The 17,145-nt window shown below is 43.8% G+C and overlaps 1 protein-coding gene across 1 annotated transcript in view; it reads left to right on the forward strand.

Moving 5' to 3' along the window:
- Positions 1 to 17,145, forward strand: part of LOC140391348 (dynein heavy chain domain-containing protein 1-like) — a 479,751-nt gene that overhangs the window by 426,000 nt on the left and 36,606 nt on the right. The window contains exons 18-19 of the mRNA XM_072475926.1: positions 5,340 to 5,544; positions 5,784 to 5,875. Of these exons, the coding sequence (XP_072332027.1) occupies positions 5,340 to 5,544; positions 5,784 to 5,875 (297 nt within the window). The remainder of the gene's footprint in view (positions 1 to 5,339; positions 5,545 to 5,783; positions 5,876 to 17,145) is intronic.

Consider the following 17,145-nt stretch of genomic DNA (forward strand, 5'->3'; position numbering starts at 1 on the left):
CAGGGGCCATTCTAGTCTGCAATATTACAGCTAAAAAGATTGTGGAGGAGTTACTTAAATTTTTTATAAATATGGACTACCCACAGAAATACAATCGGGGACAGCACGGTGGCACAGTGGGTTAGCCCTGCTGCCTCATGGCGCCGAGGTCCCAGGTTCCATCCCGGCTCTGGGTCACTGTCAGTGTGGAGTTTGCACATTTTCCCTGGGTTTGGGTGGGTTTCGCCCCCACAACCCAAAGATGTGCAGGTTAGGTGGATTGGCGACGCGAAATTGCCCCTTAATTGGAAAAAATGAATTGGGTACTCTAAATTTATATTTAAAAAAAGAAATACAATCGGATTAAGGTTCAAATTTTACCTCAAAGGTTATTCAAAGAAGTTATGGATAGCTTAGGAGTAAAACAATTTAAATCACCTGCATACCATCCAGAATTGTAGAGAGCGTTAGAACGGTAGCATCAGACATTAAAGACAATGTTGAGGGCTTATTGTCAAGATTATCCAGAGGATTGGGATAAAGGAATTCCATTCGTACTGTTTGCAATTAGGGATGCACCTAATGAGTCAACCAAATTTAGTCCTTTTGAATAAAGTTTTGGTCAGGAGGTAAGAGGACCACTTAAATTGATGAAGGAGAAATTGGTGAGTGAGCAGTCTGAAATTACATTATTGAAATACTGTTCAAATGTTAGGGAATAATAACATAAGAACATAAGAACTAGGAGCAGGAGTAGGCCATCTGGCCCCTCGAGCCTGCTCCACCATTCAATGAGATCATGGCTGATCTTTTGTGGACTCAGCTCCACTCTCCAGCCCGAACACCATAACCCTTAATCCCTTGATTCTTCAAAAAACTATCTATCTTTATCTTAAAAACATTTAATGAATGAGCCTCTACTGTTTCACTGGGCAAGGAATTCCATAGATTCACAACCCTTTGGGTGAAGAAGTTCCTCCTAAACTCAGTCCTAAATCTACTTCCCCTTATTTTGAGGCTATGCCCCCTAGTTCTGCTTTCACCCGGCAGTGGAAACAACCTGCCCACATCTATCCTATCTATTCCCTTCATAATCTTATATATTTCTATAAGATCCCCCCTCATCCTTCTAAATTCCAACGAGTACAGTCCCAGTCTACTCAACCTCTCCTCGTAATCCAACCCCTTCAGCTCTGGGATTAACGTAGTGAATCTCCTCTGCACACCCTCCAGTGCCAGTACGTCCTTCCTCAAGTAAGGAGACCAAAACTGAACACAATACTCCAGGTGTGGCCTCACTAACACCTTATACAATTGCAGCAGAACCTCCCTAGTCTTAAACTCCATCCCTCTAGCAATGAAGGACAAAATTCCATTTGCCTTCTTAATCACCTGTTGCACCTGAAAACCAACTTTTTGCGACTCATGCACTAGCACACCCAGGTCTCTCTGCACAGCAGCATGTTTTAATATTTTATCATTTAAATAATAATCCCTTTTGCTGTTATTCCTACCAAAATGGATAACCTCACATTTGTCAACATTGTATTCCATCTGCCAGACCCTAGCCAATTCATTTAGCCTATCCAAATCCCTCTGCAGACTTCCAGTATCCTCTGCACTTTTTGCTTTACCACTTATCTTAGTGTCATCTGCAAACTTGGACACATTGCCCTTGGTCCCCAACTCCAAATCATCGATGTAAATTGTGAACAGTTGTGGGCCCAACACTGATCCCTGAGGGACACCACTAGCTACTGATTGCCAACCAGAGAAACACCCATTAATCCCCACTCTTTGCTTTCTATTAATTAACCAATCCTCTATCCATGCTACTACTTTCCCCTTAATGCCATGCATCTTTATCTTATGCAACAACCTTTTGTGTGGCACCTTGTCAAAGGCTTTCTGGAAATCCAGCTATACCACATCCATTGGCTCCCCGTTATCTACCGCACTGTTAATGTCCTCAAACAATTCCACTAAATTAGTTAGGCACGACCTGCCCTTTATGAACCCATGCTGCGTCTGTCCAATGGGACAATTTCCATCCAGATGCCTCGCTATTTCTTCCTTGATGATAGATTCCAGCATCTTCCCTACTACCGAAGTTAGGCTCACTGGCCTATAATTACCCGCTTTCTGCCTACCTCCTTTTTTAAACAGTGGTGTCACTGATGAATGATGAAAGAGAGCAGGTGAATTGGCTAGACAACATTTAAAAGTTGCACAGCATGTGATGAAACGGGTAGCGGACAAGAAATCCATAGTTCGTAGTTTTGCCAGTGGAGATAAAGTTTTAGTATTATTACCAGTGGTACATGAACCTTTAAAAGCAAGATTTTGTGAACCTTATCAGATTGAAAGGAAATTGAGTGAGGTGAATTATTTGCTAAGAATGCCAGATAGAAGGAAAACTCACCGAGTGTGTCATGTGAATATGCTTAAAAGGTACTTTGAAAGGGAAGGAGAGCAAAAGGAGGAGGTTTTAGTAATTCTAACTCAAAATAAAGAACCAAATCCCGATGACTCTGAATTTGACATTCCTCAAATTACATTGGATAATGAGGATGTTCTTAAAAATTGGGATAAATTGCTGAGTTACCCTCCATTGGAAAAACAAACTGACCTGAAAGAGTTATTGATATCACATGGGCAAGTTTGTGGAGATAAGTTGGGATGTACGAAAATGGCTGTACATGATGTAGATGTGGGAAATGCTGTTCCAATTAAACCACATCCATATAGACTTAGCCCTTTAAAATTGGCACAGGTTCAAAACGAAATTGAAAGTATGCTTACAAATGGCATAATTAAAGTGGATTGCAGCCAATGGAGCTCACCCACAGTGATGGTACCAAAACCAGACTGTATCCAACGGTTGTGTGTGGACTATAGAAAGGTCAATGCAGTTACAAGAACAGACTCTGATCCTACCCCACGTTTGGAGGATTGCATCGAGAAGGTGGGACAATCAGCTTTCATCTCCAAACTAGATTTACTGTCAGGACCCATATCCAAAAGGGCAAAGGAGATTTCAGCTGTTGTGACTCCAGATGGTATATACCAATTCAAAGTTATGCCATTTGGTATGAAAAACACCCCAGCCACATTTCAACGGATAACTAATAAAGTCATTTCAAGATTACCCAATTGTGAGGTATCTCTAGACAATCTGGTAATTTTCAGTCAGACATGGAAAGAACATTTGAAGCATCTCTGGAGTTATTCGATTGACTTCAGGAGGCAGGTTTGGTGGTAAACCCAGCCAAAAGCGAATTTGGAAAAGCCCAAATCACGTTCCTTGGCCATACAATTGGACAGGGTCAAATGAATCCACGGGATGTGAAACTAAAGGTTATTGGGGAGTTTCCAATACCCTCGACACAAAGGGAAATAATGAGATTTCTTGGCAGGAGGGGATATTACCGTACATTTGTGCCGAATTTTAGCAGCGTGGTCGCTCCAATGACGGACTTGCTGAAGAAGCGCAGCAAATTTCAGGGGACGGCGGAGTACCAATAGGCATTTGGCAGTCTGAAGGCTGTGTTAACCACTGCTCCTGTGTTGGAGAATTACAAGAGGCTTTGTGATCGGATTGAATGGAAGTATCTGACCTTAAAGAAAGATGCCGAGGCGTGTGGAATGGATGGATTGTGCAGAGATCTTATTGTCCAAAGAGACTATCAATCGAGAGCGATTCCAGCTGCAGGAAGGCAAAGAACCGAAATGGACTGAATTATTATCAGTGTTTGCCTGTTTTATTTTAAATAAATGTATGTTTATTGTCAATTGTTATTAATTGGCAAGTGAAAAGATGAAAAATTAAACCGTCTTTGAAGTTGATGGTTTATTTCTTTCCTTGGGGGTAGTGTCCCTTTAAGAAAGGTTTTTGTCTAATCACATGGCTTCAGTGATGTCATTGTGTGGGTGGAGCTGGGCTGTGGCTCTGAGTTTTTACTTTCGCTTTGAGTTTGGACTGGTTTGAATGTCACAGGTTGAAAAAAGTGTTTTTTCTCTGTCTTCGTTTTAAAAGCTGTTTCAGACTGCTTGATAACTTAAAAGAGATAAAAGCAAATTACTGCGGATGCTGGAATCTGAAACAAAAGAGAAAATGCTGGAAAGTCTCAGCAGGTCTGGCAGCATCTGTGGGGAGAGAAAAGAGCGAACGTTTCAAGTCCGATGACTTTTTGTCAAAGCTTTGACAAAGAGTCATCGGACTCGAAACGTTAACTCAAAAGAGATCATTGCTTTATGGAAGGAATTGAAATCTGCTGTTTGAGAAGGGGAACAGAGTATCAATAGCAAGTCTTAAGGCAGTGAGAGTGCCGTCTGCTGGGCCACACCTTTGAAAAGGGGTTTCTGGTTTTACTTGGATTTTGTTAGTGAATTGGAACAGTTAAGGGGGAATTTATTAAGGGTTATACATAGATTACTGTAGCTGTGCGGGGTCTTTATGTTTGGAGTTGATAAAAATTCTTGCTGTGTGTTTATACAGATTTTAACTAAATTCTTAGAATAAAGCTTGTTTTTTTGATTAAAAGTGCCTAAGAAGTCTATTGACTATCACCTGAAAGGCAGGATCGTCTGCTCATCCCAGCCAAATTCAATAAACACTTATAGGTCAGGTCAACTCCATAATGGTGTTTTCTAAACCCTGGCCCACAACACACTGTATTAAATACCTTCTGAAAATCCAATACACCACACCAACAACATCACCCTCATCGACCCTCTCTATTACCTCTTCCAAATTCTCCAGCAAGCTGGTTAAACATGATTTCTCCTTTAGAAATCCATGTAGGCTCTTTCTAATCAACTTGTGTTTTTCCATGTGACTACTAATTCATAGAATCAAAGAATTTACAGTGCAGGAGGAGGCCATTCGGCCCATGGAGTCTGCACCGGCCCTTGGAAAGAGCACCCCACTTAAGCCCACACCTCCACCCTATCCCTGTAACCCCCCCCCCCCTAACCGTTTTGGACACTAAGGGCAATGTATCATGGCCAATCCACCTAACCTGCACATCTTTGGACTGTGGGAGGAAACGGGAGCACCCGGAGGAAACCCACGCAGACACGTGGAGAACGTGCAGACTCCGCACAGATAGTGACCCAGCGGGGAATCGAACCTGGGACCCTGGAGCTGTCAAGAAACAGTGCTAACCACTGTGCTACCGTGCTGCCCAATTCTATCCTGAATACTGCTCCTTGTACCAGCTTTATACTATTTACATGCCAGACTGTAGCTGCCAGTTTCTTTTCATACTCCCCCCTCTTTCCCCTTGTGTCTTTTCCCTCATGCCCTGGGTTTGAACCTGTGACCCCAGGCACTGACCCCATCTGATGATTTGTTACAGGAATATTGAGGCGATGCATGACAAAGCTGGTGATTGAGACGCCATCGATGCTACAAAACACCTTGAGACGGTCGTACTCTCAGGCTCAGATCAAACTGGGTGACACAATCAAAGCAGAGCGCCTCGTTCTCCTCGCTGCCCTGCACTCAATCCTACTCCACCGACAGCACTACAGGAGCTGGGTACAGGCACACCCCTATCACTGGTAAGTCACTCGTAGATCTCATCATTCAGAATCTCTTTGTTCCAACTCAAACCTCAATCTCAAACATACCACCTCTATTCCGCCCCCTCCCACCCAGGTGAAGGGGGAGCCATAATATCAGATATAAGAAGGCAGTCTTATCAAAGGGTATGAGGAACTGTGCAGAACAGGTACTGACCTGATGGACAGTATGGTGCTTTCTGTACTGCAAGAATGTAATTCTGAGTTTTCTGCCACAGGACACAAGCTGATTTATTTGCTGCCCTGGACATTCAGGTGAAGCTGCAGACAACCTGGGATGACTCGGAATCCCTGCTTGAACTTCTAATAGGTAAGAGTGAACAACAGACAACAAATTGACTTCATTTCGCAGCTTTAATGAAGAAGTTTTGATGAGTTGCTACACTGCATCTTGTAGATGGTACACATTGCTGCTACTGTGTGTTGATGGAGGAGGGAGTGGATGTTTGTCAGGTAGATGAGGTGACGACTGAGTGGATTATGAACAACACTGTGGTAAAATCTGTTGGTGACTAGCCCTCATTAACTAACACAGCAATGAAGAAAACGCATCATGAATGTGTATCCAATCCTAATGCCAGTTGAAATAAAACATCCCAAAGTGCTTCCCAGAAAAGTGATGGGCAAATAAACCAAGAGCCAGATCAAGCAGGGTCACAGTGTAAAATATTGGGAGCAGGACTAATAATAATAATCTTTATTAGTGTCACAAGTAGGCTTACATTAACACCGCAATGCAGTTACTGTGAAAATTCCCTAGTCGCCACATTCCGGCGCCTGTTCGGGTACACAGAGGGAGAATTCAGAATGTCCAAATTACCTAACCTGCACATCTTTGGACTGTGGGAGGAAACCGGAGCAGCCGGAGGAAACCCACGCAGACGGGGAGAACGTGCAGACTCCGCACAGACAGTGATTCAAGCCGGGAATCGAACCTGGTACCCTGGAGCTGTGAAGCAACAGTGCTAAATGTGAAATGGACAAGCTTCAAGGCTTTGTGCCTGAATGGCAGACTATTCGCAAGAAAGTGGATGAACTAACCGCACAAATAGATGTGAACAGGGATGATACAGTCGGGATTATGGAGACATGGCTGCTGGGTGACCAGGGGTGGGAACTGAATGTACAGGGATACTCAATATTTACGAAAGACAGACAAAAAGAAAAGGGCGGTGGGGTTGCATTTCTGGTTGAGGACGAAATATACACAATAGTGAGGGAGGATATTAGCTCTGACAATGCGAAATCTGTGTGGGTAGAGCTGAAAAACAACAAGGAGCAAAAAACATTGGTGGGCATCTTTTAGACCCCCAAACTGCAGTGAAATGACATTAAACAGGAAATTAGAGATGCAGGAACAACTATAAATTATGGGTGATTTTAATCTGCATATAGACTGGGAAATCAAATTAGCCACGATATCATAGAAGAGGAATTCCTGGAGAGTATGCAGAATGATCTTCTGGATCAATACATTGAGGAACCAACTAGAGAACAGGCTGGGTAATGAGAACGGAATCATTGGCAATCTAGTTGTGCGAGATCCCTTGGGGATGAGTGACCATAATATGATAGAATTTTTCATCAAGGTGGAGAGTGATGCGGAGACCAGGGTCCTGAATATCAACAAAGGAAACTGCGATGATATCAGGCGTGAGTTGGCTTTGATCGATTGGGGAGAGTTACTTAAAGAGATGACAGTGGATAGGCAATGGCAAACATTCAAAGAGCGCATGGAGGAACTGCAACAATTGTTTATTCCTGTCTGGCACAAAAGTAAAATGGGAAAGGTGGCCAAACCATGATTTACAAGGGGAATTAGGGAATTTAGATATAAATTGGCCAAGAAAAACAACAGGTCTGAGGATTGGGAGCTGTTTAGAATTCAGCAAAGAAGGACCAAGGGAGTGATTAAGAAGGGAAAATAGAGTACGAAAGTAAGCTTGCAGGGAACAGAAGAACTGACTAAACGTTTCTATCGGTACGTGAAGAGAAAAAGATTGGATAATGTTGCCAATAATGTTGCTCCTTTTAACTGGATACTGATATGACAGTTATTAATGATAATATTGCTTTGCAGAGTCGCCAGGTATGAAATGATACCACCACAAGGTTTAGCTGGTTATCGATCAAAGACCCAACAACCAGTTGGTTAGTTCAAGTTCAATAATAGTTTATTTACACACAAGATTAACTCACACATGCAACATAAAAACACTGCAAGCTAAATTACACCGAACACTACAACAACCTGTACTTAACGTCAGGCACCCGGCTTTGGCAGAGGAACAAGGCCTTTGTTCGGATCTGGAGTGGCTGGATCTGGAGAAGTGACTTTGTTGCTGCTGGGCTCATCCATCTGGTAGCGATCATTGGTCTTGAACTTGCTTCTGGTGGTGGTGCTGCAATTGGCTTTTGGGCACAAGCTGGGGCCAAGAGAGTGCCGGTGTGCCAGGGCCAAAAGAGACTGAACACATGACAGTGTCTCTCTTTATCCTTCGGGGGTTTCGCGCTCTTTTGGGCGGTCCTTAGCCTTGGACCCAATAATTCGGCAGGCTTCCATTACTGCCTTCAATTTTAGCCAATAAAGGGGCGGGTGCCTTGATGGCTGGGCGTGTCCTGAGTGGTCATTGACCTTGGCTGTTTGGGCTTCCTGGGTGAAGGGAGTGGCGCAAATGAGTCTGGACAGATACCCGAGTACAAGTCCTTTGTTCTGGGGAAATGGGCCATTAGAATGCAAATCGGCTGGGGGTTTCGATCGTGTCTGGTTATCTAGTGGCAAATATACACTTATGCTCGGAGTTCGTCTGGATCCTGCATTGGCCATCTTTCCCGTGATTCTTTGCAAGTGTCCATACTTCCCTTGTAAGTGGCCATGTTTCCTTTTGTAAGTGGCCATCCCAGATGGCTACATGAAGACAAATATAGGTCCCTTACAGTCAGAAACAGGGGAATGTCTAATAGGGACAAAGAAATGGCTGAGCAACGAAACACCGACTTTGGTTCTGTCTTCACATATGAGGTCACAAATCAGATACCAGAAATGTTGGGGGACACAGGGTTTAGTGAGAGGGTGGAACTGAAGGAGATCAATATCAGTAGAGAAATGGTGTTGGGGGAATTGATGGGATTGAAGGCAGATAAATCTCCAGGGCCTGAGAATCTACATCCCAGAGTGCTTAAGGAGGTGGTCTGGCAATAGTGGATACATTGGTGGTCATCTTCTCGGATTCTATAGACTCTGGGCCAGTTCCTGCAGATTGGAGGGTGGCTAATGTAACTCCACTATTTAAAAAGGGAGGGAGAGAGAAAGCAGGGAATTATAGACCAGTCAGCCTGACGTCAGTAGTGGGGAAAATTCTAGAATCCATTCTGAAAGATGTTACAGCAAAACACTTAGAAAACAGTGGCAGGATCGGACAGAGTCAGCATGGATTGATGAAGGGGAAATCATACTTGACAAATCTACTGGAAATCTTCGAGGATGTAACTAGCAAAGTTGATGAGGGGGAGCCAGCGGATGTGGTTTATTTGGACGTTCAGAAGGCTTTTGACAAAGTCCCGCAAAAAGATTAGGGTGTAAAATTAAAGCGCATTGGATTGGGGCAGTATATTGAGCTGGATAGAAAACTGGTTGGCAGGCAGGAAACAAAGAGTAGGAATTAACGGATCTTTTCAAATTGGCAGCAGTGACCAGTGGGGTACCACAGGGATCGGTGCTGGGACCCCAGCTATTCACAATATATATTAATGATTTTGATGAGGGAACAAATTGTCTTATCTCCAAATTTGCAGATGATACCAAGTTGGGTGGGAGGGTGAGCTGTGAGGAGGTGCAGAGATGCTTCAGTGTGATTTGGACAAGTTGAGCGAGTGGGCAAATGAATGACAAATGCAGTAAAATGTGGAGAAATGTGAGGTTATCCATTTTAGTTGCAAAAACAAGTAGGCAGATTATTATCTGAATGGCCATAAATTAGGAGAGGGAAACGTGCAACTAAATCTGGGTGTCCTTGTGCACCAGTCGCTGAAGGTAAGCATGCAGGTGCAGCAGGCGGTAAAGGAGGCAAATGGTATGTTGGCCTTCATTGCGAGAGATTTCGAGTACAGGAGCAGGGATGTCTTGCTGCAATTATACAGGAGCTTGGTGAGGCCACACCTGAAATATTGTGTTCAGTTTTGGTCTCCTTCTCTGAGGAAGGATGTTCTTGCTCTCGAGGGAGTGCAGCGAAGGTTTACCAGACTGATTCCAGGGATGGCGGGACTGACGTAGGATGAAAGATTGAATCAGTTAGGATTGTATTCGCTGGAGTTCAAAAGAATGAGGGGGGATCTCATAGAAACCTATAAAATTCTAACAGGACTGGACAGGGTAGATGCAGGAAGGATGTTGGAATCTATCATTAAGGAGGAAATAGCGGGGCATCTGGAGGGAAATTGTCCCATTGGGCAGACGCAGCATGGGTTCACAAAGGGTTGGTCGTGTCTGACTAATTTGGTAGAATTTTTTGAGGACATTACCAGTGCAGTAGATAACGGGGAGCCAATGGATGTGGTATATCTGGATTTCCAGAAAACCTTTGACAAGGTGCCACACAAAAGTTTGCTGCATAAACTAAAGATGCATGGCATTAAGGGGAAAGTAGTAGCATGGATAGAGGATTGGTTAACTAACAGAAAGCAGAGAGTGGGGATAAATGGGTGTTTCTCTGGTTGGCAACCTGTAACTAGTGGGGTCCCTCAAGAATCAGTGTTGGGCCCGCAGTTGTTCACAATTTACATAGACGATTTGGAGTTGGGGACCAAGTGCAATGTGTCAAAGTTTGCAGACGACTCTAAGATGAGTGGTAAAGCAAAAAGTGCAGAGGATACCGGAAGTCTGCAGAAGGATTTGGATAGGCTAGGTGAATGGGCTAGGGTCTGGCAGATGGAATTGAATGTTGCCAAGTGTGAGGCTATCCATTTTGGGAGGAATAACAGCAGAATGGATTATTATTTAAACGGTAAGATGTTAAAACATGCTGCTGTGCAGAGGGACCTGGGTGTGCTGGTGCACGAGTCGCAAAAAGTTGGTATGCAGGTGCAACAGGTGATTAAGAAGGCTAATCGAGTTTTGTCTTTCGTTGTTAGAGGGATGGAGTTCAAGACTAGGGCAGTTATGCTGCAATTGTATAGGGTGTTGGTGAGGCCGCATCTGGAGTATTGTGTTCAGTTTTGGTCTCCTTACCTGAGAAATATTGGCACTGGAGGGAGTGCAGAGGAGATTCACTAGGTTGATCCCAGAGTTGAGGGGAATAGATTATGACGAGGGGTTGAGTAGACTGGGACTGTACTCATTGGAGTTTAGAAGGATGCGGGGGGGATCTTATTGAAACATATAAAATTATGAAGGGAATAGATAGGATAGATGCGGGCAGGTTGTTTCCACTGGTCGGGGAAAGCAGAACTAGGGGGCATAGCCTCAAAATAAGGGGAAGTAGATTTAGGACGGAATGTAGGAGGAACTTCTTCACCCAAAGGGTTGTGAATCTCTGGAATTCCTTGCCCAGTGAAGCAGTTGAGGCTCCTTCTTTAAACGTTTTTAAGAAAAAGATAGATGCCTTTCTAAAGAATAAAGGGATTTGGGGATATGGTGTATGGGCCGGAGAGTGGAGCTGAGTCCACAAAGATCAGCCATGATCTCATTAAATGGCGGAGCAGGCTCGAGGGGCCAGATGGCCTACACCTGTTCCTAGTTCTTATGTTCTTATGTTCCCGATGGTGGGTGTGTCCAGAACCAGGGATCACGGTCTGAGGATACGGGGTAGAACAGGCGCCGGAGTGTGGCGACTAGGAGCTTTTCACAGTAACTTCATTGCAGTGTTAATGTAAACCTACTTGTTAACAATAAAGATTATTGTTATTATTAGACAATTTAGAACAGAGATGAGGAGAAATTCCTTCACTCAGAGAGTTTTGGGCCTGTGGAATAAGTTACCACAGGAAGTAATTGAGTCCAAATAATTGTATAGTTTCACGAAGCAGTTAGATATAGCACTACGTGTGAAGGGGATCAAAGGCTATGGGGAGAAAGCAGGATTAGGCTATTGAGTTGGATGATCAGCCATGATGGTGAGGAATGGCGAAAAGGCCTCCTCCTGCTCCTACTTTTTCTATGTTTCTAGGAGTAATCATCAAACTAAATATGACACTGAGCCATAAAAGGAGACCCGGGTATTAGAATGGGACACCCAAACTTCAGTCAGTGGGCTAGGTTTTAAGGAGCGTCCTGAAGGTGCAGAGAGAAAGAGAGAGGTGGAGATGTTTAGGGAGGGAATTCCAGAGCTTGAGCTGCTGACGACACGGCCGCCAATGGTTGAACGATGGATGCTTGAGGGAATGGATTTGTATTTTTTGTAAATAATATTTTATTAAAGGTTTCATAGATAACACCCACGATCTAAACTGCAGCACAATTCTGAAACTGGTTCAAACGTGGTACATTGTCGTGCCAATCACACAAAAGATCGGAGGAAAAGAAAAACAAGCAGCAACAGCTTCATCCAACTGCACCGCCCCCCCCCCCCCCATAGCCCCCCTAGTCCCACAACCAAACCCTATTCCCCCCACTAAAAGCTGACGGTAAGTAACTCTCCAAGTATGAGATAAATGGCCCCCACCGGAGGTCAAATCGCTCCGCCAATCCCCTCACGCTGTACTTTTCCAGGTATAAAAGGCCCATAATGTCACTGAACCAAGCTAGCCTCCAGGCAGAGAGGATGCTCTCCGTCCCAGCGGAACTCGCCTCCGGGCTATCAGCGAGGCAATGGCGAGCGCATCCACCTTCACCCCGGCCTGCAGCCCTGCCGAGTCCAACACCCCAAAAACAGCCACCAATGGACAAGGCTCCAGATTGACGTTCATGAACCGCTGACATGGTGCTGAAGAAGGAGGCCCAAAAGCTCACCATCTTTGGACACCACCAGAACATGTTGGTATGATTGGCGAGATCACGAGAACATCGCTCACACTTGTCCTCCAGTTCAGCACAAAACCCACTCATGCTGCTCCGGGTGAGATGAGCTCCGTGAACCACCATGAGCTGGATCAGGCTGAGCCCTGCGCGAGAGGAGGTGGAATTCACCCTACAAAGGGCCTCATTCCACACATCCTCATCCAGGATGGGTCCCAACTCCTCCTCCCATTTCGCCTTCACCCAATCAAGTGGTGCAAATTCCGTACTAGCCACTGTGCTACCGTGCTGGATGTGATCTGTCTCCAGCTCGAGGTCCACAAATGCGGAGTGTGGTCAGAGATCATTATCGCCGAACACTTCACCTTTCTGACCCCTGGGAACAGAGACGTACCCAACAAAAATAATCTATCGTTGAGTAGACCTCGGGCCTGTGTGAGGAAAACAAGAATTCCCGATTGTGTGGGTGCAGGAATCTCCACGAGTCCAATCCCACCCCGGCAGCCAGAGATTTAGGCCTCGATTTCGGGTCCCCCTCCCTCCCCCAAACAAACTGGTGTGTATCCAAAGCAGGGATAGAGGTCAGCAAACCCTTAATAAATGCCACATCATCCCAGAGATTTTTACCATAACTTCCAAAGTACCTGCCAAGGACTCACTATCACATACTTACCATTAGCGACCATGTCATGTGAGCGTACCTTTAAGAAATGGGTGTTTACTACTGCAGTGATGTCAGAGAGTAGGTGGAGCTGGGCTGTCTGTCAGCTTTTTACTTTCGTTTCAGGCTGTTTGCTGCAGGGTGTGCAGTCACAGCCAGAAAGTGTCTGAATCTCTCTCTGTAATCTAAAGACTGTAAATCAATCCTGGTGATTTAAAACTAATAACAGTAGTGACTTTAACCTGATGTGCTTCTGGTAAAAGGTGTTTTAGGTCGTTATGGATGTTAAAAGGAAAGCTTAAAGGATTACTTAGTGTTGTTGTCTTTGGGGTTGTATTTGAATTGATGGTTGCTAAGATGTTCACTGTATGTTTTAAAAAGGTCAACTTGAGTTTATAGAATACACCTTGTTTTGCTTTAAAAAATACTTTTCCATTTCTGCTGTACCACACCTGTAGAGTGGGCCGTGTGCTCCCCATACCACAATCTAGTAAAAGTTGTGGGTCAGGTGAACTCCATGATACACTTTGGGGTTCTCTAAACCCTGGCCCATAACAAATTGGGGGCTCGAGGGGGATAAAAGTCTATCGATTGGATTGGCTTAATGAACTTAAAGACAGTGAGGGGTGAGCATTTTGTGGTTGCTTTTCAGGTGTGGTATTTCAGTTTAAGTAGGGAGTGTGTTGTGGACAATGGCTTTTTCAGAGGCTCTGAAGTTTTTGGGGGTGGAGACGGTCACACGCAGTACCTTACGGACAGAGACTAAAAGCAGACTGTTAGATTTGGCAAAAACATTGCAATTAACATTACCTGACAAAATGCGAAAAGATGAGGTAATTATGGCGGTGGCTAAGCATTTAAAGTTGCCTGAGATACAGTTTGACTCATTGGAAATGGCAAAAATTCAGTTGCAATTAAACAAATGGAACATGAGAAAGAATTAAAGCAGCTTGAATATGAAAGAGATAGAGAGGGAAATGAAAGAGAGAGAGAGAGAAAAAAGAAAAGGAGAGAGAAGAAAGTAGAAAAGAAAGAATAGCCCTAGCAGAACAAAACGAAAGAGAAAGGGAGATGCAGATCAGGGAAAAAGATAAAGAGAGAGAGTTTGAACTTCGGAAAATGACCATGAAACATGACAGTCTGTTAAAATTGGCAGACATAAAGGGAACCATACAGTCGGATAGTGATGAGGATAGTGATAAAGAGCGTCATAGTCGAAGATGGTGGGGATCTATTTAAATATGTCCAAGCATTGCCAAGGTTTGATGAAAAGGAGGTAGAAGCCTTTTTCATTTCATTTGAGAAGGTAGCTAAACAAATGAAATGGCCACAGGACATGTGGGTATTACTGATTCAAACAAAGCTGGTAGGTAGGGCTAGTGAAGTGTTGCATCACTACCGGAGGAGGTATCTGGGACATATGAGGAGGTGAAAAAATCCATCTTAGGTGCATATGAACTAGTGCCTGAAGCCGACAGACAAAGGTTTAGAAATGTAAGGAAAGAATTTGGTCAAACATACATGTAGTTTAAAGGATCAAACAGAGTAAGTTTGATAGGTGGATAAGGGCTTTGAAAATAGACAAAACGTATGAACCTCTCAGAGAAATTGTACTTTTGGAGGAGTTTAAAAATTCAATTCCCGATGTAGTGAGAACTCATGTGGAAGAACAGAGGGTTAAAACTGCGAGATTAGCAGCGGAAATGGCAGATGATTACGAATTAGTTCATAAATCAAAGATTGGTTTCCGACATCAGTTTCAGGCTGTGAGCGATAGAACCTGGGGACATGAGAAATACTCAAGTGGTAAAGGTAAAGGTGATCTGATGGGAGACAATAAAGAGAGTGTACCTCAGATTAAAAAAGAAATCCAGGAGGGTGGAAGAGAAATGAAAAGTTTCAAATGTTTTCACTGTAATAAACTAGGCCATGTAAAGTCACAGTGTTGGTGGTTGAAGAAAAGCACTGGGAAGGCTGATGTGGTAAAACAGGATAAGACAGTGGGGTTTGTTAAAGTGGTAAAGGAAAGCCCAAGTGAAGTGAAGGAGGTGCAAAATATTGTACAGCCTGTCCAGAGGTGATTGATAATAAGGTGCCAGATCTCTTTGAAGAATTTATTTGTGTGGGTAAAGTTTACTCATGTGTATCAGGAGAAGTAGGTAAAGAAGTCACAATTTTAAGAGATACGGGAGCTAGTCCATCTTTAATGGTAAGAGATGAGGAGTTATGTAGTTTGGAAAGAATGTTGCCAGGAAAGATGGTAATATGTGGAATTCAGAGTGAGAGGAGTAGTGTTCAGTTATATAAGGTAAGGTTGGAAAGTCCAGTGAAGAGTGGTGAAGTGGTAGTAGGAGTAATAGAGAAACTATCTTGTCCAGGAATACAGTTTATCTTGGGTAATGATATAGCTGGATCGCAGGTGGGAGCGATGCCTACTGTGGTTGATAAGCCAGTAGAAAATCAGACAACTGAAGTGTTGAAGGGCGAATACCCTGGGATTTTTCCGGATTGTGTAGTAACAAAGTGTGGATGAGCAGAGAGATCTCGGTGTCCATGTACATAGATCCCTGAAAGTTGCCACTCAGGTTGAGAGGGTTGTTAAGAAGGCGTACGGCGTGTTAGCTTTTATTGGTAGAGGGATTGAGTTTCGGAGCCATGAGGTCATGTTGCAGCTGTACAAAACTCTGGTGCGGCCGCATTTGGAGTATTGCGTGCAATTCTGGTCACCGCATTATAGGAAGGATGTGGAAGCATTGGAAAGGGTGCAGAGGAGATTTACCAGAATGTTGCCTGGTATGGAGGGAAGATCTTATGAGGAAAGGCTGAGGGATTTGAGGCTGTTTTCATTAGAGAGAAGAAGGATAAGAGGTGAATTAATTGAGGCATACAAGATGATCAGAGGATTGGATAGGGTGGACAGTGAGAGCCTTTTTCCTCGGATGGTGATGTCTAGCACGAGGGGACATAGCTTTAAATTGAGGGGAGATAGATATAAGACAGACGTCAGAGGTAGGTTCTTTACTCAGAGAGTAGTAAGGGCGTGGAATGCCCTGCCTGCATCAGTAGTGGACTCGCCAACACTAAGGGCATTCAAATGGTCATTGGATAGATATATGGACGATAAGGGACTAGTGTGAATGGGCTTTAGAGTGGTTTCACAGGTCGGCGCAACATCGACGGCCGAAGGGCCTGTACTGCGCTGTAATGTTCTATGTTCTAAGGTCGCAAAGTCACATGTTAAGACAAGAGGAGAAATCAAAGAGTGAGGATGAAGTGGAAATGCAATTATCAGAAACGAAAATCAAACAACTGAATTGTTGAAGGACGAATATCCTGGGATTTTTCCTAATTGTGTAGTAACAAGGTCGCAAAGTCACAAGTTAAGACAAGAGGAGAAATCAAAGAAGTTGAAGTGCAATTATCAGAAACGATTTTTGATCAGATGGTTGAAAAAGAACAAGAACAGGTGGAGGATGAGGCGGATATTTTTAGCTCAGGAAAATTGGCGGAATTACAACAGAAAGATGTAGAAATAAAACGGATATATCAGAAAGCATATACGGAAGAGGAATCTGTGTGTACACCAGAGTGTTATTACCGTAAAAGTGATGTCATGATGAGAAAATGGAAACCTGTACATATGCAGGCGGATGCAAAGTGGGCAGAAGTTCATCAAGTAGTATTGCCGATAGGGTATAGAAAGGAGGTGTTGCGAGTTGCACACGAGGTACCAGTGGAAGGTCATTTGGGAATAAGGAAACCTCAAGCTAAAATCCAGAAACATTTTTATTGGCCTGGACTACATAAAGATGTAGTTAAATTTTGTCAATCATGTCACACATGTCAAGTGATAGGGAAACCTCAAGCAGTGATAAAACCAGCGCCCTTAATACCCATTCCAGCATTTGAGGAACCTTTTACAAGGGTCCTAATTGATTGCGTAGGACCGCTCCCTAAAACGAAAAGT

The sequence above is a fragment of the Scyliorhinus torazame genome, chromosome 15 (genome assembly GCF_047496885.1).
Source record: "Scyliorhinus torazame isolate Kashiwa2021f chromosome 15, sScyTor2.1, whole genome shotgun sequence".
Taxonomy (NCBI): domain Eukaryota; kingdom Metazoa; phylum Chordata; class Chondrichthyes; order Carcharhiniformes; family Scyliorhinidae; genus Scyliorhinus; species Scyliorhinus torazame.